The sequence below is a fragment of the Alosa pseudoharengus genome, unplaced genomic scaffold, assembly GCF_046254945.1.
Source record: "Alosa pseudoharengus isolate Yale_2024_CS ecotype anadromous, Long Island Sound unplaced genomic scaffold, YU_APseudo_1.1 YU_APseudo_1.1_scf_3, whole genome shotgun sequence".
In the NCBI taxonomy this organism is placed as follows: domain Eukaryota; kingdom Metazoa; phylum Chordata; class Actinopteri; order Clupeiformes; family Clupeidae; genus Alosa; species Alosa pseudoharengus.
The window spans coordinates 36,043,657-36,065,804 of NW_027468718.1; the positions used below are offsets into that span (position 1 = coordinate 36,043,657).

A 22,148-nucleotide genomic window follows, 5' to 3' on the forward strand; every position below is an offset into this window, starting at 1 on the left:
GTGGAGGTTTAAGAGTTTCCCTTCACTGCAGAGTGGAAACCGAGATGAGATAGGGTCAAGGGTGTACTTTTTTTCCTTTCAATTTTTGGCTCAATTCCTCTCTCTCTCTCTCTCTCTTGCATTCAGGGACTTGTCTGATTCCTGAAGACGTAGTGTTTCCTGAAATGTTGCCACCGACAACACCCAACAAAGAAAGAGAGAGAGAGAGAGTGTAAGAGAGAGAGAGAGAGAAAGAGAGTGTAAGAGAGAGAGAGGGAAAACAGAGAAACAGAGAGTAGTGTAAGAGAGAGGGGTCTCCTTTCAGACAGCAAAAGAGAAAAAAACTACTAAAGGAAGAGAATAAGACAGAGTGCAGAGAGAGTTAGAAGAGTGAGAGAGAATTGGAAAGAGAGAGAGAGAAAACATTAATGAGAGAGGGAGCAAGAGAGATGGAGAGGGGGGCATTGAGCAAGAGAGAGAGGGACAGAGAGAAAGGGATAGAGAGAGAGGGATAGAGAGAGAGAGAGAGAGAGGGATAGAGATAAGGTAAGTGTGCGAGTGACTGAGAGGGAGGAGCTGAGGCAAATTACTTCATGGTGAACTCTCAATGACCTCGTCTGCTAGGCAAAGCTGTTACTGCGCCAGCTTCTGCTTCCCATCCATATCAGCAGTTCAGGACTTGAATTATTTAGCGGTCAAATGAGCAGGTATACCTGCAGCCCTGCAGACAGGCCCCTGGTCCATCGCGCATGCACACACACACACGCACGCACGCACGCACACACACACACACACACACACACATATGCACACACATTGCCCGTGCCTCGCCTCAGCGTTTATGCGCTCCCTTGCCACTCTTACCAAGAGAAACTACTTCAGACGCACATGCACATCCGATGCCCAATACAGATGTGTAGCTATGAGGGGTGCGTGTGTGTGTGTGTGCGCGTGCGTGCGTGCGTGTGTGCGTGCGTGCGTGCGTGCGTGCGTGCGTGTGTGTGTGTGTGTGCGTGCGTGTGTGTGTGTGTTCACATCCAAAGGGAAAGTCATGCACAAAAACATGGAAATAATTGTGAAACAATGTTCAGGAAATGCACAAGACTCCCAGGCTGAAATAAAATAAAAAAGACATTTATTTAAAATAAATAAATGTTGTATTAGTCACAGTAGTCAACTTTACTATTCAAAATAATCACCTCATGAGATCCTGTTTGAATTGACATGGACAAAGTGGCATGGATGCTCAGTGTGAGTGAGACATGTTTACAGGAACAAACAGAACCAGAGCCAATACCCAATAGACTGACCACTCATATGCCGGAACTGCCTTACGTCCGTCTGCCACACCATCGAGACATTAGAGAACAGTCATTTGGAATATGAACTAGGAGCTTTGCTTAATCGACAGTATTTGTCAGCATCAGAAATGCAGAAAAGTAAAGAGAGTTAATGAATAATACAGTAAAGCCTACTGAACATATCACTAAGCTCCATCACCCCAATGTGTTCAGATCAGTCCATCAGCTGTGTGAGAATGATGAACTTTTTTGATTACAAGCTGAAGGATGTATAGAGAGAGACAGAGAGAGAGAGAGAGAGAGAGAGAGAGAGAGCGGTCAGGTCACCAGGCCTCGTAAGTACAAAACGTACAGCTTGACTGCAGTGGAAAAGAGCCGGGCTTGTTGGTATGGCCGTCAGCGCACATACTGTAGGCTACTCAAACGCAGTGACCATACCCCGTCACAGAGGCTAACTAGCCGGTCACTGAGAAGAGCGGAGATGATGAAACTTTAACAAACCAACACCGAGACTCAGAGATCTGCAGTGTCAGAACATGTTAAGATAAAAAAGGTTGATATATATATATATCCAGCAAACACAAACATGTCCGTGTGGCCTATGCTCCGCTCCGCTCCGCTGAGCTGAGCGAGACACTGAGAGGAATGGAACTGAATGGCTCACTGCTGTCTTCTGTTGATTCTAGTAATTGATGCCTCTCGGAATAAAAATGCTGCCATCGGGATGCCATCTCGAGCTGGCATGAAAGAATAAAATAAGGGGCTTACATTGTGAGTGTGTTTCTGTTTCTGTGTGTTTGATGGGCCAGCTGGCTGGATGGTTTGAGTGTGTACGTTTGTTTGTGCGTGTGTATTTATAAATGGGAAGGTTTATATACTTGTATTTATTATTCTTTGTTTGTGTGTGTGTGTGTGTGTGTGTGTGTGTGTGTGTGTGTGTCATATACAGTATGTGAATGCGTGAGGATATATGTGTTTATGTTTATAAGTGTGTGTCACTGTGTGTGTGGCATATGAGATGAGTAGGTCGAGTGGGTCGAGGACGAGTCATCCTTCATTTCCGTGGAGCTCTCGGACAGCCTGTTGTTTTCTTGTAGTCGGCGTCCACGGACTCCCCGTCCCTTCCCTGGCTGACCCGTCCGAACCCCTCTGCGTCTGTCTGCCCTATTTGTCTGCTTTACTTCAACACAAACAATCCCCATTTGCTCCAACCACACCAAACACTGGCCACACAGATAAAGTCATCAGTCATTCTGTATTTTTTTTTTAAATGCCACATCAACACTATCATGACGGAAAAGCTTCTTTTTTCTCAAAAGTTTCCCAATCACTAAAAAACAACCCCTCTCTGAATGGAGCTATGAGGAAATGCAACATGGAGGGTCATACTAACACATTTATGTAGAATTTGTTGCTAAGAGGGGAACCGCTATTAAGAACCTCATTCAGACGGTACCTCAGCGTCCTGCATTGGTGTTGGGTACATGGGTAAAGTCCTCAGCATCAGCAGATAAAGAGCACCTCTGAAGCTATCGGCGTGACAAACGGTGCTGATGAATGCATAATAGGAGATGGCACAAACTGTTGAATATATTCATTAGGCTTGAGAAGCTCTCCAGAGGCCTCCTGTTTGTCATCTAATCGATGGCAATGCCTCGCTAGTCAAACCAATCGAACACATGGATTTTTGCGTTTAATCTGAAAGATAGATGCACAGTGCCTTCCATTGACACACACACGCACACATACACACACACACACACACACGTGCTGACAACAATGCAAACGCACACACACACACACACACACACAAAACAAGAAGTCACAGAAGTTTTTTGTTTTTTTCCTCAAAATGTTCCTTTTTTTGAAAGAGTACTACTAAGCCCAGTTGTTCTGTCTCTTGCGTCCATTCGTCCAGACAGGCCCCGGGGGGATCCTCAGACTGTAGTGACCCTCATGACCAGCTCCCGGCTACTGGTGCTGGGGCTGGGCTGTGGGGCGCGGGCCTCCTGGGCGGGCCTCAGGTGGCTCAACAGCTGGAGGAAGTGATACGCATAGTGCTGGTTGGGCGCGTGTGACGTCGTCCCGTTGCCCTGGGAGACGGAGTCCTGCAAGTCCGGCCCTACCCCTGCCCCTGTTCGCCCAGCCTCCACCCCCGCCATCAGCGCCATGGCGACCGTTTCCGCAGTGGGGGTCACCGCGTTGATGGCGGCCACGAGGGAGGAGGTGGACGGCGAAGCGTCCGCTCCGGCTTCAACCCGCTGGTGCAGCAGCGACAGAGTCCACTCGGTGGTGGCCTTCTCGGTGGCGGTGGTGGCCTTGCCGTCCTGGCTGTCCTTGGATTTGTCATAGTTCAGAACCTTCCACTGCTGGTTGACCGCCTGCCAGCGGTGGAATATTCGGAACACGGAAGGACCCTCGTGCACAATCAGAGCTGAGGGCAAGACGAGACGGAACAGAACAGCAAGTGAGAGATGACTCAGCCTAATGCAGAACTGAACAGAACGCCATGCGGGCAAAATAAGACAAAACAGAACAGCAAGTGGCATACACACACACATACACACACACACACACACAGGTAAACACACACACAGGTAAACACACACACACACACACACACACACACACACACACACACACACAGGCAAACACACACACACACAGGCACACACACACACAGGCACACATACACACACACACACACACACACACACATACTCCATAATGCAGAACTGAACAGAACACCATGCTGATAAATGACCACGCCATGTAGGCATTTTTCAAATATATATATATAGTGTATTTTAAATATAATATAACCATAAGCTATAAACATAAGCTGAGTATCTCAGCAAAAGAAACATATGTAAAATTCTTGACAAATATGAGGGCAGATAACATAGACCCTTTACCTAATATATTATTATGTTGTTTTGTATTTATGTGTCGCTTTGGACAAAGGCGTCTGCTAAATCCATAACCATAAACATAACCATAACCTTAAAAGCAGTACACAATGCTGAATAATCCTATATCCTGAATATACTGAGTGCTTGTATGGAAGTGCTTGTATGGAAGTTTGAGAATTCAGACCCTAGTTTAGACCATTAAACACACACACACACACACGGGCAGACAGACACACACACACACACACACCAAATGCTACATGCTTGCGAATACAGCCTCAGATCTTTATGGTCAATAAATTAAATGATTCAAGTCCCAGCACACGAGTTATGTATGTCTCATTCTGCACACCGACTCACACCGCATTCAATACAGACTCTCCTCTTTGAGCTACTGGCTGACAATGCGAATGGATTTAGGCAAGCAATTACTCAGCCACACAGCCATCACAGAAAGCTGTTTATTTATGATTTTTACACAACGGTGCTTTGTCCCGAAGAGATACCACGCTCGAGATGGGATCTGTAATGAGACAATCTTTCACTTGCTGTTCGAGTCCTGAAAAGACCTGTGTCTCTCAGAGATGAATTATTTACACTCTGAATCATTCCACCACAGTTCCAACCCAGGTTAAAAAAATAATAATAATCTATTGATTCACCAGAGAAATTCATCAGCACGAAAAACTGCAGTTCATTTATCAGAGTACCGTAGGTTAATTTGAGGAGCAGGAGGTTACATTTACTCTTATGGAAGACTGAGTCGGAGTCCCCAAACACATTTCAGCTACATGTATTCCTGTTGAACTCGTTCTCTGTAGGACTTCCACAGCCGTTCAAATGGTCTTGTTCTCCATAAAAACAGGCTACATTCAGAGTCTCTATAGGACTTCCTTGGGGGTGTACACAACTGTTCAAATGTTCTTGTTTTCCATGAAAACATACATAACATGACATAACATTTTAATGTGAACTACAGTGACATTAATATGAAATACAGCCACTGACAAGGATAGAAAATAGTGATTTGTGTCCTTTAATCTTTCTTTTGTCAAAGAATCCCCCAACAAGAACATGTCTATGTGACCCCACACCCTTTGAACAGAAGAGTGCATCCAACTGTTTCAGGGCCTTGGTGTTGTTAGCAGTTTAATAGGGCTGCAGGACCTACTGTCAGGTTTACTGGCATGGAACTCACACAGAGGCACCATGATAGGATGTCTGGATTTGATTATCCTACACCCCACCACCTTGAACACACACACACACACACACACACACACACACACATACACACACACACTACCATAGTACTATGGCTAGAAACATTTCACACCGTTCTGGTGCCCACTCTACGGGGGGCAGTTTGTTATGCAGGCAGTTGGCAAAGCTGAAAAAGTAAAGTACCCATCCAAAACTTTACTTTTAAGCTCTTCAGCACTCTCATCTATCATCTCCTCTCATTGTCCTCTCAAAATAAGAAAAGTACAGTATGTGAGAAAAGAAAGAAAATCATGGCTTCGTGGGAGCCCTCTGTCTGTCTCTCTCCCCCCCCCTCTCTCACTCCCTCCTCTCTCTCCCTCTCTCTTCCTCCGTGTCCTGATAAGAGGGAGGCGATATTGCGACTGCTGCAGCTCCTCCGTTTGTGCCGCTGTCTTCCAGGTGACAAGTTAATCTGGTAAAGACGGAAGCTAATGATTCCTCCACTTTGGTTGACTTTCCCCACGGGACATGATCTATCACTCCTTCAGTCCTCTCACACACACACACACACACACACGCACACAGAAAGCGCTTTCAGACATACGTGTAAGACCGGAGGTTCTGCCGATGTTAAACGGTGGGGCCGTATATCTGAACGACATAACCGGTCATATGGAAGTCCGAATTCACCCGGTGTTTATACTACCCCCGACCTAGTATTTCCTCCGGACATTATGTAAATGTGCTGTGTCTGAACGAGGAGTAGAACATTCGGTTAAAATCACACCTAGTGAGAGGGCGTGTTGGTGACGTTTCTTTCATGCGTCCATGTGGTTAGATCTGACTTAAATGCCAGTGTTATGATGGAGTGGCATAGTGCTGTCCAGAAAATCTCCAACCTGGAAAGATGCAGACATCACGGAGCTACTGTCCATGAGGGCATACAACATTTTGATAGAACACCTGAAGGGAACGTTAGAGACACGTTAGGCTACAACTGCATGGCAAGGAGAAACGAATTCAGAAGACTGAATCATCATAAGCAGAAGGCGCTGAAAAGGCAGTAGCCTATAGCGACGTCGTTGACGACAATAACAGGAGTATTTAATAAATTGTTAGCCAACACGGTTTTCTGTTCATTGATAGCCTTCATGACCTGTTGAGCTCGCTGATATTTGCTGAGCATATATGCCTAGAGAAAATGAAAACGAAGAAAACCCAACTTTGTTCCAAGCTCCTTACGTAAATGCTACACATGGGGAGAGGATGCTTTTGGAAAAAATAAACCATGAAAAAACGAACAACTTCACTGTTATTAATGTTAGTTTTGTTTGTTGCTTAAAAACGTTGTATGATCTTGAAGTCTTGAGTTAGCCTACTGAATTGGCTGGTAGCCTACCATAAAGTTTGTGCATGCTCTCTCTCTCCAACGCAAACCAGATTTGGGGTTCTATAGCCTAGCTAATTCTGGTACATAACGTTGAAAACAGATAAATGTGTTTATTTGAAGCACACATACAAATACTGTAGGCTAGGTCAATTTCAAGTGCCCACTTACGTGACTAGCCTACTTCAAGTATTAGCCTTTGCACAATAGATTTCTTCTTCTTTAGCCTACATAATGATAGGCTATATTTTGTAGCAGCTGTGACAGGCAGCGGCCGCATATAATCTGCGTCATGTCTCAGCATCTTGTGAACTCTACAAGCCCCCACCCCTCACTCGACAACCACACGGAGATTCTGTAATGTGCGTGTATGTCGTTCACACATACGTCCGTGTAAGGTCAGTATTAGGTCCGCAGTTTAGCATCATATCTGAATCATCCGAAGGGTAGGACCTCCGTTTGACAAACCTCCTCATATACTCCGGAGGTTATATCTGAAAGCGCTTTGAGAGAGAGAGAGAGAGAGACACACGCAGAGACACACACACATGCGCACACACACACACACACACACACACACACACACACACACACACACACACACACACACACACACACACACACACACACAAGCACACTAATACTACACACACACACACACAAACACACACACACACACACACTCTCACTCAAACAGACAGATAAACAGATACACACACACTAGGTTTTCTTTTACTCTTGCTGATGTTTCCTTCCCTTATCTTTCCCCTCCTCTCTCTTCCACTTTTTCACTTGTGCTGTATCTCCTCTCCTCCTCCTCCTCCTCCTCTCTCTTCCACTTTTTCACTTGTGCTGTATCTCCCCTCCTCCTCCTCCCCCTCTATCATTCCCTCAAACACACACACACACACACACACACACACACACACACACACACACACACACAGAAAAGAGCCTTTTTTTTCTTACTATGACTCATGCTCAGCACACTTCCAAGTAGCTCCCTCTCGATTTGTGAAGAAACTCCACTGAGCTTCATTAAACCTTAATCCTCCCCTACATATTGACTGTGACTAACAGTAGGCAAGTACACAGCACTCGGTGAGGAGTCGCAGGGAAACCGTTTAAGGTATGAAAGTGTTGTAAAGACATATGCGAGTGGGCGAGAACAGAGCTCGCCACACAGAAGAGTTAAATAGTTCATTCTTACAGAACTCTTGGGAGAACTGGGGTTCTCTGTACTCCTCGACACGGTTCCTGTGTTCCGAGCTGCGGAGGGTTCCTACGCGCTACACGTTCGGGAGGGCAGGAAGGATGAGAGGAGGATCGTGGAGAACAATAGAGACTCCCCGAAAAACCCAGAGAGCCATTTTTACAGCACGTCTCCGAGTCTCATGAATTTATGTTAATTACAGAGGGAGCAGAGGTACGCTGATTATGCTCTCCGGCTAAAACTTATCATCCCAGGAGAATGGAGCAGATCTGGAATTCATCACTATTCACCAAGTCTCTCCCTCCCTCTCTCTCCTCCATCTCTCTTTCCACTCTCTCTATCTTCCTCTTCCTCACATACACACACATGCATGCACACACATACACACACACATTCTCTCTCTCTTATTCACTCTCTCTCTCTCACACACACACACACACTGACACATACATTCTCTCTCTCTATCTCTCTCTCTCTCTCACACACACACACACACACACACACACAGCTCAGGGATGTGATGGGGGTTGTCTCTTTAATCAAAATAATATTCTGCCCTGATGTGGGTCGATGAGCAGCGGTTGTGGGAGATCCATCCCTCTACTGCTCCGCTCTGTGGCAGCGCAGCCTTCATGTCCTTTGACTCGGGCTCGATAAATACTACAGGAAGGGTTCCCGGGTCACTTTGCCGTCGGAGAGAATACGACTCTCTGTAGCGCCCGCCGGCACGCGCCTGAGGCACACACTAGCTAATCGCCTCGGACATTTAAGGGTCATTACTCTTGGAGCGGGACTGCCCAGAGCTCCACACAGGCTTGGCTTATAGCTCATCTTTACATGGATCTTTACTGTCAGTCAGGGATGGTCCAGCCAACATAGCTAACATGTTACTGATACGCATGTGGGATATACATGCATCACAACATCATCAAGTGAATGACTTCAGACAGGAAACTCTGAGTGACACTGTTGATTGGTTTCCAGCGTACAATATATGAACCAATCAGCTTCCAGTACCCCAATGGCACTTGTATGTTACTGCAAATAGATGCATGCAGCATTTCTGACACATATGCATAATCAAAAATCATGATGTAAATGATATCTACAATATGTCACGGCCTTGCCTGGCTCCTCTACCTGTCTGTGTGCTGCGTCTGTCTCCTACAGGTGAGCTGGGCGCAGGTGTTTGGAGTCGCACTAATCACTTCCTGGTCTGGACCGTTAAAAGCACTTCAGACGAGACTGGGTTGTCGACCGCTGCCGCTCCATCTCTCCCGCACCGTTTAGGATTTTGTTTTGCTTATCTACTACACCGCATTACACTGATTGCTTACACTTTTATTACATTTTTCAAAGCCAACTCCATTACTGGCTTTACTTAACCCATTCTGTTAAATTCTATTCATTTAATAATAATAAATCTTTTATATATATCGCTATCCGCGTGTGGCCTTTCCCTACTCTGTTGCTTGCTTTGAGCCAGGCTTGTAACAAATATTGTAGATGCATTTAACCATACAGTCTATACCAGTGATTTTCAACCGCTGTTCTGTGAGAGATCATCAGGTGTGCCGTGGGAAACTGTCCAATTTCTTAGCTGAGTTTCTGTGCCTGCAATGTAGTGACTTGTTAAGTAAATAAATACTCTTTCATGTTAGTGGGTGACAGTAGGTAGCGCAATCATGACCTGGTTAATTAAGCGATGCGCATGTGAAGTGGCTGTGAAAAATAGATATTAGAAAGCTAGATAACGTTTAGGCTCCAGAACGGACATACTGTAAATAGTGCTGCCATCGTGCTGGGGGCAATAATCACTGCAGGCCAATGGAGAAACAGGTGTTTCTGATTGGAAATCAGACAGGTGTCTCTGATTGGCAGCAAGTGTTGCCTATAGACAGTAAGGTGTTTGCCCCCAGCAATATGGCAGCCGCGTTTATGTATGCCACTTAATAGAACTCAACGGACAATGTGGTATCTAGCTTTCTAATATCTATGGGTGAAAAGATGTAAAACAGCGATGGATAGGCCTACTTGAAGAAGAAAAAAGGGAGACTCTGAACTGAACTGTAAACAAATGGAGAGTCTAAATTGTCATTATTTTTGCTGTATTTGGCTACAGTGTGTAATTTTGCTACATTTTGGTCGGTGGTGTGCCGCGGGATTTTTTTATGTAAAAATGTACCGTGGCTCAAAAAAGGTTGAAAAACACTGGCATATACAGTATATTAACCTAATACATTTATATGCAAACATCTCCAGAAAACGTTCATTGCTCATACCACTAGTGTAGAGCAATACACATTCAGCATTTCAGTCATAGGGCCCTATTTTAATGGTCTAAAACGGAAGTGTCTTTGCGCAAAACGCATTTCACTTTGTGGGCGGATCTCGGGCGCTGATGCTATTTTACCGGCGGGATATTTGACTGTTGCGCCCGACGCAAATCTAAAATGGGGTTGTCTGAAGTAGCTACATTAATCATGGGTGTGGTTTGGGCGTAACGTGCAATAAACCAATCAGAGCGTCATCTCACATTCCCTTTAACAACTGGCACGCTTGTTCCATAGCTGATTGCTATTATGGTGGCGTATTTGCCAGGCGCAGCCAGGAGCGTTCACAGCGCTATAATCACTGTTCAGTTGGGAACAGTTAGCTATTGATTTTCATCTTGACAAAATGTAATACAGAATTGTCACAAAGACATACTTTCCGATGTTTTGGGATCATTCTCACTGAATCACGAGGTTATGAATGCATGGTGATATATTTGCAATGTACAATGTAATCTAACATTACCTCTCTATAGACAATGCATATCTTCTGTCAGTTAATCTCTTCTCTCCCGTGCTGCCGCTGGGGCATTTGGGTTAAATGGCATCGGCATGCAGTTCAACATCACGTCTCCTTAAGTCCTCTAACATTTCCTAATTTATGTCATCAACACATCAGTGATTCGTGAAAATGTGTACGCTAGATTTATGCCTATTTTTTCACATGGACACCACACTGATTTCCCTCGAGTGGTAATATTTTTCTTTGAAATTATGTATGGTTTACAGAAATGGGAACTACACTGTATAGATGAGAGGAGCTAAGTGTGCGTTGCGCAACACAGGCGGCCAAGCAAGGGCTTCGTTTAAGTTGACCTAACTTTCAACTATGCACAGTATCCCATTAACTGCGTGACAGTAGACTATTTACAATATTTTCTGTAAAGCAGAGTTTGTAAACACGTTATCATCAACTTAATTCACGCACAACATTTATTTGAGCAGGAGAGAGAATAACAATGAATGGATGCAGCAACTACAGAAATTGTAAAAAAATTGTAACCATACTTGCTGCTTTCTTGTACTATCTGTTGCTGGTTAACAGCACATGAAAAGCTGATTTAAGCTAATTCACTAACTCAAGACTTCAAGGCCATCATGGATATAAAACGTTTTTTGAAAATAACAAAAGGATGGAGGGAACATAGCAAAGCTTGGAGTTATTTCAGATGGGCTACAACAAGGTAGGCAAAATTATGGTGCTTAAAACCTTACACAACGGTAAATTGGAACAAAACTAAAAGTAACTTTAGCCTTTATAGGGCTGTAGCCTATAAAGTTGTCCAGATTAATAGGTCGTAATTAGGCGTTGTTGTAAAGATATTGCATGTAGATGTTGTACTATAGGCTACTAAATATTTAGGTCACCAATGCACGAACAAAACCGGGAAATGGACAAATATTATCAAGGCTTTGAATGTTTCCGTCTGTGCACGGGGGTGTCTGTAGATTGGTGTGCAACGCATTCATTCATGCAGGCCTGTGGTCATGCATGCGCCCTTAAAATAGCATCTGCATTTTCGCCACAGACTTTAGACCAGGGAGTTCCTGGTCTGTGGCGGAATTGTTTTCTGAAACTGCAAAATATCAACAGTGAACGTTTGCGCCGGAACACGCCCCGTCTTTTCGCTGAACCGCCCCCGTGGGCGCAATCGAATTCCCTAATTTACAGGCATGTACCTGTGGAGGGAAAATTCCAATATGCGCTGACTGCAAAATAGGAAAGACAAACGCGCGAGTATACAAAGTCAATTGCGCCGGGCCGGAAGATAGAGCCCATAGTGTGTTTGTAGTTTCTGGCCAGATTCTCTTCTCCTGCTTCTCCATTGTCCAGTTCTAGGTTAAATCACCCCGCTGCACAGGCTGTTGTGGGTCTTGGGTAGCCCAAACATCAATTCATTATGGCGCCACAGATTTACATTGGGAGTCATGCACATAAACTTTTCTCTGTGGTTAAGCTAAACAGCATAAGTGTTGAAGTGAGTGCGTGGCACACAAAGGCACGTATGTACCCTCCTGAGACTATACATTTCCACGTCTGTAACTCATATATTCTGTTACATGTACTGTACACATACACACACACACATCAAACGCGTACACACATACACACGCACACACATACAAACAAATACACACACACACACACACACACACACACACACACACACACACACACACACACAGAGATACAAATACACATAGACGGAAACCAAACACGCCCACACACACACACACACACACACACACACACACACACACACACACAGACACACTCCTGCTCACCAATGCAGACCACGTCCATGAAGCCGTACATGCCGTAGCAGATCTGGAAGAGCAGGTCCTGTCGCTGCCACTTGGCTGAGGGGCTGAGCGATGACCACACCAGCCAGGAGATGCTGGCGATGAGGAAGAGCGAACCCAAGATGGCCGCCGCGATCTGCACCTTCTCTATCACTGTCAGGGAGATGGCCTGCCACTGCACAAGACAGGTAACCGTGGTGATACGGGGGTTTCACATTAATGATTATACTTTTATCCAGAACTATACATTTCACCAGTTTAGTGTGTTCTCTGGGAACTTCTCATTTCTCATAGAATACAGAACATTTCGACTGAAAATGTAAAACACTTCGAGTAAGTTCTCCAAAACAATGTCTTGATTTTAATAATAGAAAAGAAGGAAGGAGTAAATAAACCAGAAGGGATAACTTAAAAGGGGGGGGGGACGCAGGGCGGAGTAGTAGAGGGAGAGAGGAGCCAATGCATCTCCCACAACCGCTGCTCATCCACCCACATCAGGGCAGAATATTATTCTGTAACAAAAACAAAACTGCTAACACACAAAGACACAGATTATCAGCCCCTTTGGATCTTGTGTTAAGACTTGTTTAGTTGGTTCTTGGTACTGATGGCTAAGAGTATCTGGTAGCTAGTAGTTCACCCACAGTGGGAACTTCTCATGTCTCATAATATTAATAGTGATAATAATAATAATTTACCCACAGTGGGTTCTTGTTGCTTATGGTAAGTAGTATTTAGAGTAAGTGTTTATACCTGCAGAGGGTTCTTGGTGCTGATGGCGATGACCTGGTACTTGTAGTAGCACAGCTCACAGGCCCAGGAGCCTCGCTCGCTGATCCACTTGATCAGGCACGGCTGGTGCGTGCTGCGCACAGAGCCACTGCAGCGGCACGGGTTCAACAGCTCCCCCTACAGGACGGGAGACACCTGCACTCAGCCATAGGATTCCTTTAGAAGATCTATAGTCTGTTTTACAGTGTTGGTACAACGGATAACTCAAATAAGAGCATGACATGTTAACAACATCTGCAATACATTTTACAGCGTAAACAGATAAAGTGACACAATGTAGTTATTCCCCTTTTAGGTAAAGGACTTACACTGTGTTGTTTTAACTCAGATGCAAATGTGAAATCTTAGACTCTACTACTCAGTCAAAGGATGCTTGAGGTCACCCACTACCTAAGAGCCATGTTTTACAATGTAAATAGTTAACTTGGCTGAGCGTGTAAAATGTTAACCTGATTCATTCGAGCTTGCAGAGCCTCAAATAAGAAAGGTTTGTGATGTTTTTTGGATGCAGAGCAGGGAATTGGGGAGAGCTCAGAGCCTCTTTTCTCATTAAATATCTTTCAAATGAACAGCATTTCTAATTGAGCTCCGAGTCCCAGGCACGCCTCGCTGAACGTGCCTGAAAATAAAAATGATTTTGACGAACCTGCTGACAATTGAGAAATACTTGTTAAAGGTTTACAGTACTTCTCGATTCCTGACAAAGGTTCTTGATATTTCAACTTAACAGCCAATCAAATTGCACTCCTCCTTCCAAACACCTATGTTGATGAGGGATGCCTGAGTTGACTGGGATGGTGTCCAAGCTACTTTGTTTGTCTCTTATTTGCAAAACCAGGGCTGTATGATTTGAGCACTCGCACACACATAACTAATCGCTAGAGGACTATGGGAATACATTTGACCGGTTGGATTTTTACAAAAAAATTGTATGTAGGACTACACCTTCAAGGAGACATTTGTTATAACTCATGTGCCCCATCTGGCTGTCCCTACTCTTGTTTTTGTGAGTCCTCTTTTCACCTCTGACTCATGTGTCAAGGCAGTCATTTCAAACAAATGTTCAACACAACAACAACAACAACAACAAGCTCATCACAAAAACAGACTGAATATGTATTAGAGGGATAGAGAGTGTGAGATTTTCACTGATCATGCCTTGCTTGGAGGCAACAGGTGTGAGAGAGATATCAGAAAGAGTGACAAAATGCACAAATAATCTTACAAATACCAGCGAGGAAAAGACAAATACTAAATAGCCAAGGATGTTATACAGATCATTCTCCACCAGTCTACACATATCACTGGATTTTCACTGAATATAAAGTTTCAAACATTCACACCACCTAGTTGTAGTGAGATTCAATAATGCAGGGTACCAAGAAACATCCACAAAATAATATTACAACGCAATCTGTCAACATCATTTACAGACTCCAAAACTGCTCTCAGTGGACGGGGACGGACATTTAGTGCTGAAATATGCTCCTGTCCACCTTCCATGTTGTGAGGAATGTATAATTGGCGTGTCTACGCACACACTCCCAGAGAGCACGTCAGTGTGCGCTCACACCCCGCTGTGTGGCAGGTGTCACAACACATTTGGTTGCAGCTGAGAGTTGCGTTGGGGCAACTTCGGCTCTGTTTTGACTGGGAGAGGGATACACACCCACACACACACACAAGTACATAACCCCCCCCCACACACACACACACACACACACATTTGTTGGGCAACTCAGCTCTGTTTGGACAGTGAGATGGCCACACACATACACGCACACACACACACACACACACTATTCCATACACAGATAAGTACACAAACACACACACACACACATTTGGTTGCAGGCAGCTTGATCGACTCAGCTGTATTCGGACTAGTAGAGTGACACACACACTGATTCACTTGTAGGAAGCCAGGGAGAAATGAATGTCGGAGGTTTTATAGCATTTGTATTTTTTCTTTTTTTAAAAATGGGGGACCCAAGAGTAATTATAAACGCAGAGGCACACACACACACACACACACACACACACACACACACACACAAGCAAAGATCCAAAAGAAATGTAAAGGCTGTGATTTGTGTGGGTGTAGTGCAATTCCACCTCTCTTTAAAGGGACCGGTCCTGAGCACGGAGCAGCACTTTGGAGTTTTTGTCAGGCAGGAAGTAGGCACACATGTTTCTCTCATTACTATCAGCACAGACACAGGAAAGAAGCCTGGAGCGGCATACCAGTCCAGGAAAACACACACACACACACACATACACACACGCACACACACACACACACACACACACACACACTCTCACATTAGAAGACTATTGTTTACCTAACAGAAGAGTACTGTTTATTCTCTTACAACATATGTATTCGTTTTGTCAGAGCACATATTCAAATGACCAGTGGTGCCAGTGGTACCTCATCTTCAACTTCATAAGTTGTCTCCCTCCTCCTCTTCTCTCTCTGTCTCATTTAAACATATGTCTCTCCTCTCTCTCTCTCCCTCTCTTAAACATCTCTCTCTCTCTTAAACATATCTCCCTCTCTCTCTCTTTTTAAACACATCTCTCTCCCTCTTCTCTCCCTCCTCTCTCTCTCTCTTTTAAACATCTCTCTCTCTCTTAAACATCTCTCTCTCTCTTTTAAACTGATCTCTCTCACTCTCTCTTTTAAACATCTCTCTCTCTCTCTTAAACATCTTTCTCTCTCTCTTTTTAAACACATCTCTCTCTCTCTTTTAAACACATCTCTCTCTCTCTCTCTCTCTCTCTCTCTCTCTCTCTCCTGGTTCTCCTCCAGTGTTGCAGGCCGTTACATTCCTGCACTGAGCCACATGGGCATCTCACACTGTGAGCCTGGAGGCCATCAGCGACAGAACGAGCTCCCAGCTCCCCACCCTCCTCCTCCACCCCTCCCCTCCTCCTCCTCCTCCCTCCCCAGTGGAGAGAGGAAACTGGGAAGAACACGGCACAAAAAAACAAGCTCTTTTACAGATGGACACAGTGGGAGTAGCTTGGCGTGAGGTGTGTGCCGAGCACCGGTCCCGTCCAAAGGCGCAGCGCAGCGCGGGGCAGGGCGGGGCGAGGGGATGGACCGCGTCCAGGAGCAGCGTCTGCTTGTGGTCTTGTACCGCCACACGGCACGGGCACACAACGATGTGCAGAAACGCCACTAATTACTTCAGTGGGCCATGTGTTGCTAACTCTCTCTCACTCTCTCTTTCTCTCTCTCTCTCTTTCTATTTTTCTCTTTCTCTCTCCCTCTCCCCCTCTCCCTTGCTTCTTCTCTTTCTCTTCCACTCTCTCTCTTGCTCTCTCTTGGGTCCTGTTGGGAGAGGTGTTGGAATGGAGTGGGGTTGACTGTTAATAGCTCACAGAGAGCCCTCTTCCATGTCCTTTGAACTCGCTTTTGGAAGTGCGGTGACGTCTGAAGTAAAAATAAATGATTCCTGGATTGGATGGGCGCCGGGAGGTTCTTCAAGGCCACGTTCTGTTTATATCTGTCTATAATGAGAGGGTCTTGGCAATGCCACACACAAGTGACAAACTGCAAATCAGAGTGAAAAAATAACCGTGAAAAAATGTGTGACAAGCTATTAAATTGGCTGAGTGGTTCACCTACAAAACAGCTGACTCTGAGGCATTTGGCCCTGATCTATTACACATCTGGCTCATATCTGTCTCACATCCGGTTCAAAGCTGTCTCACATCCATCTCATATCTGTCTCATCCGGCTCATAACTGTCTCACATCCACTTCAAATCTGTCTTCATCATGACTGTTTTCTTCTATTATTTTATTTGTTCAATTACACAGCAGTCATTGTCTGAGTGACATTTTAGCCAGTGGACAACCAGCTAGAGAGGGCTAAGTAGCTGCTAACTGTTGGCAAAGCAATTTAAATGCAGATGAAGACGTAACTTCGCCTGGTAATTGAGCATCTCGGCAGCAGCAGCAGCAACAACAAAACACACAAAAAAAAAAAACGATGACAGAAATAAAGTGCTTCTGCACAAACCAATATGGTGGTAGTGCATTTGAGCCCCAGCATCCCCTTCCCCCCTCCCCCATCAGCCAACCTTATCACCAGCCAGGGGAGCATGACTGTGAGAGCCTGAATGATTTGATATTGTATTGTGCAAATTGAATGACCTGTTGGAGTGAGCACAATGCAAAGAGACTCTAAATCATCCAATTAGAGGGTTTCACGCTCCCCTTAACTGTACCCGTGATGAGCCCTAACACCAGCCCTTAGAGTCAGATGAGATTCCAAATAACGCTGGGTCGTCATGGGCGACAGTCGTCCAGGGTTACCTTTGTGCAAAGGTTTCTTATGACGACTGATCAAAACTGTGATCCAGCCCATCTCAGAGAAAGAAAAACGCACTGTCTGGATTTCAAAGGGAGTGTAACAAGCTTATGGAAAATAAACTGATATTCTCCCATGCTGAGCCACTGTTCTCACATCTCAATCCCACTCCTTTAGTTGTAATCCGCTAGCTGTTGTCCTCTGTGAGAGACAGCGGCACTTTATTAGTCATCACCGAGGTGTCTCTCAGATTGACAGGGAAGCATGTAACAGGATTTGCACATGGACCCCGACTGGCCCCCTGCACTCCATCACCCCAAAAGGTCCTCTGGAGACTGAGAGAGAGGGAAAGGGATAGATAGAGAGAGAGAATGGGAGAGAGAGAGGGGAGGGGGAAAATGCTGCCAACTGCAAGGGGGACTCTGTGACATTTCGCAGTAAATTGGTGGATCAAATTCATTGCGTCTCCTTATGTGGGAGTTCAGCATGTGAGACAAACGCAGCGCTGCGAGCAGAAAGATGATCTGGATCCATTACAGGTCGATAAATAATACAAGAGGCCCTCGTCTCCGCTGGCTGCGCGGTGCACAAAACAAAAGCTCCACAGAGACCTCCCCGTGTAAAATAAAAAAAGAAAAAGGAAAGAAAAAAGATAACACTGGGAGAAGTAAACAGTTCAGAGATACTGTGCATTCCCGGGGTCCTAAATGATATGTCAACATGCCCACACTCACTGTATGGGTGCAAAATTAACATGGGTTGTGGCATGGACTAGGAGCCTTGGGAAGACCATAGAACCATAGAATCCTTCAGGGTTTTCAAGAGTCACAGTGATTCTGAAAACAACACCCAACTGTTCTCCAATGAGGATACAATTACAACCATAGAATTAGATTGGACTTTACATAGCATCCTCAAGAATGGTGAGTAGAACCTTTGACTGTTACGAGGACTGAGGACTAATGACAAGCCACAGCACGCTTGTGTTTTGAGATGGTTCTAGTCACTACCCTTTCAGAACATCCAAATTCACAAAAGAAAAATAAGCTTTCCAGCCCAACTAAACTTTCTTGAAAGAAAAAAAAGAAACAAGGCACTCTTCAGGAGGGTCTCATGGGGGTTTCTGTCGCTCCCATCCAGAGATGCCCCATCCCTCCATAAAAATAATAACAGCCCCTCTGAGACCCCAGTCTGTGTCAGTACTCCTTATCAGACACTAAATCTTCCCTCAGTTGTCAACGCGAGTCCCACTCCAGAGAGCTGAAGTGTGGGAGGCCTTTGCCTTGCCCCATGTCCTCCTCTTTGCCTTGCCCCATGTCCTCCTCTTTGCCTTGCCCCATCTCCTCCCCTTATGCAGACTCTGATTGGGATGACACAGGGTTGGGCAGCAATAAAGAGGGCGGTAGGAGCTCCTCAGATTTGGGCTCTGATCGGAAGTCTCACTCACCCACCCACCCATAAATTTACCACCGAATGGGATGATGCCTTAGTGTCCCTGTAGAGAAAGATGTGGTGGAGTGTGTGTGTGTGTGTATGCATGCTTGTGTGCATGGGTGCGTGTGATAGAGCGAGAGAAGAGAGAGAGAGAGAAGAGAGAGAAACAAAGAGAGACACAGAGAGGAGAGACAGGGAGACAGAGACAGGGAGGGAGAAATACAGAGACAGGGAGAGAGAAAGAGAGAGAGACAGAGAGATAGAAAGAGAGAGAGAGTGATAGAGAGAGAGAGAGAGAGAGAGAGAGAGAGAGGAGACTGATCGACCTGTCACTAGGCACCTCTATAAGCAGGGGAAGATCAAAGAGAAGCCTGGAAAATTTTATTAATGAAACCAAGTGGAGACAGAGCAGGAGACAGGAGGATGTGTGAGTGAGGGGCTCACTGTTGCCTGCCTGCCTGCCTGTCTGTCTGTCTGTCTGTCTGTCTGTCTCCCTGCCTTCCTGTCTGTCTGCCTGCCTGAGTGGTGCTCCAGTGCCTGAGACTCCCTGGGGAGCTCGACTGGGAGGGACGGGCTTGCCGCCCCCAACTGTCACATGAGGCCCACTGAAGAGACCGAGACAGAGACGCCACAAGCACGAGAGAAGCTAATCGCCAACTCACCAGGGACGCTCTACTCTACCCAGATTCACTTCCCTTCAGACTCTCCTGTTTTATTTCGCTTTGTGAAATGTATTGAGACAATAGTAAACTAAAAAGCAAAACAACTCTCTTGGCGGCGATAACAGTGCAGTAAATAATGAAGTAACAATAAAAAAAAACACAAAATATATCATGGGCTTCCTGGGACGGGAGGCAGTCGTGATTCAGGGTGTCTCATACCATCAGCACATTGGTATTCACTGCTGGTGCAGCAATTCCTGCGTTTTTACAATAACAAGGCCCCAATGTGCTGCAGGTTACAATTTCATAATTGGAGAACACAGCCGTGAAAAAAAGAATAAATAAATAAATAAATAAATAAATAAATAAAAAGAGGTTTGGGGGGGGGGGGGGGGGGGGGGCGATTGGTGCACACCACTGTGAGACAGCACGCTTTCTTCCTCTCTCTCTCTGCCTGACAACTCTGTGGAGAGAGCTTATCAGAGTCTGAACGTGATGTGCCTGACTGGATTAAAGCAGGCAGCCACTCCAGAGCTCGCACGCTAGCGCTACTGACACGGTTCACTGCTGTGCAGAGACAACAGTGGGCCCACCGAGACTGAGTCTGTGGTGCCATGCTGAAATTGAGAGGGTTGTGGGGTGGGAGGTTGTCCAAGGGTGGAGACTGAGAGTGGGTAACCTGTGCACTGCCTGCAACATTTTGCAGACACCTGGTGGCATTTGGCCGCAAATAAACCTGATTGAGTTCCGTCCAAAACTTAGAGAAGTGGAAGTCATTTTTGCAGCAAGTGCAGATGGCTTGGAGAAGTTGCATAAGTCACCCAAGTGTGTGTGTGTGTATGTGTGTGTGTGGTCATTACCTTTCTAATATCTTTTTCTACTGTTGCTTTCTGAGTAGGTGACTAGCTGGACTACCTGGTGTTAGCTGATTTGCTGCTGACAAAAAAAGACAATCTATTCAACCAGGAGTAACAGCAAAGAATGACCTAAAAGCAGCCAATTATAGCATCTCTGACTCAGAGATAATCTATACACAGGATGCAGGCAATGGCAAAGTCGCCACAGACCTCCTCACGCTTGTAATTGCTCCTTTAGAAATCTCCTGGGCACCAGTCCCTGATGCATTATGCATTGATAACCTACTGTGCTGGACTGATTCATTGATCAAAGAAGTCCTGCTTCTTTCTCAATGTATGTGTTGTTTTATGTAAAAGTACATCCTAAGAATAACAAATCGAACCAAACTATTCCACTTGATCTGTGTCTTTGACAAAGAGATTGTCTTATTACTGTAGGGATGTTACCTCCAACTCAGTTCAGGTTTTATTATTTTTTTAAATAAATGTAAGTGCAGAAAGGAATTATCGTAAGTACATTGCCTACTGATATCTGGGCAAGCAAATCTCTAACTGTAAGTTAAAGCAGCAATTTATAAAATGATATCGAGTCAAGCAAATGTTACTATAACTCATCGATACCAAAATCATCCTGTAATAATCTACAGTCTATGAAAGACAGCCTACGCCATGATATTGACTTCAAAAGCAACACTTGAGGGCGTTATGTGATCCAACAAGACAGGAGGCGAACATGCCTGCGTATCGCATTTAAGGGAACAACGTATCCCAGAAATGCTCACGACCCCCCTTTCCCCTTAAAGCGTTTTGGGGGCTGGGTGTACGCCACACATTCCAATTCCCATACCTGCTCCGGTCCTTGAAAACATATCCTGCACACCGGAGTCCTGATGCCACTCGTGCAGCTGATGAGAGAGAACCGTTCCTCCCGCTTGGGGAAGTCGTCTGGGGAGTCCCTGAAATGAAACGCCTCCGTAGGTGCCTCCGCTGTCGCCTCCGTCCACACCGGGGCTTCCCGGACCCCCTCTGAGTCCGCAGCACCCTCTAGCTGCGGGGCATTCCAGGTGCCCGCCTGATTGACTCGTATTAACGTGTTGTTATTGACATGCGAGTTGGCTCCGCTCTCACGGCGCTCCGTCGTTTGTCCAATCATGGGGTTGAGTGTGGGTGGCGGTGCCGACGGCGGCGGTGGCCTGAAAAGAAGAACCTTCAGGTCACTGAACAAAACGCAACAGCGGCTCTTCAGCATACCGGCGCTGCGTAACATCAGATGGAGACTCAACAATGTCCGGCACCATGTAACGACGCCGGGGACTAACAACATGTGCACATTTCACAGGCACGCGGGCAAAATAAAGTTGGTAAAAGCCAGAGGAGAGAACGGGTCATGTTAAGAATATTTCCGTCAGAGGGTTAAATTGTACAGAGTTGGTTGCCACGGGTGGATTGA

The 22,148-nt window shown here is 45.5% G+C and overlaps 1 protein-coding gene across 1 annotated transcript; it reads right to left on the minus strand.

Moving 5' to 3' along the window:
• Window positions 1–3,217: 3,217 nt before the first annotated feature.
• On the minus strand, window positions 3,218–22,022 carry marchf4b (membrane associated ring-CH-type finger 4b). The gene is made up of 4 exons (XM_076262698.1): window positions 21,546–22,022; window positions 13,386–13,541; window positions 12,615–12,807; window positions 3,218–3,714 (listed from the first exon to the last, which is right to left on the minus strand). The coding sequence occupies exons 1-4, from the start codon at window positions 22,020–22,022 to the stop codon at window positions 3,218–3,220; spliced, it is 1,323 nt and encodes a 440-aa protein (XP_076118813.1).
• Window positions 22,023–22,148: the final 126 nt, after the last annotated feature.

Coding starts and splice junctions, on each gene's coding strand:
- marchf4b (XM_076262698.1), bottom strand. CDS start 22,022: ATGTTGTTAGTCCCCGGCGTCGTTACATGGTGCCGGACATTGTTGAGT. Junction 12,808..13,385: donor GCACCAAGAACCCTCTGCAG/GTATAAACACTT, acceptor TGTCTTGTGCAG/TGGCAGGCCATCTCCCTGAC. Junction 3,715..12,614: donor CATGGACGTGGTCTGCATTG/GTGAGCAGGAGT, acceptor TCTTGCCCTCAG/CTCTGATTGTGCACGAGGGT.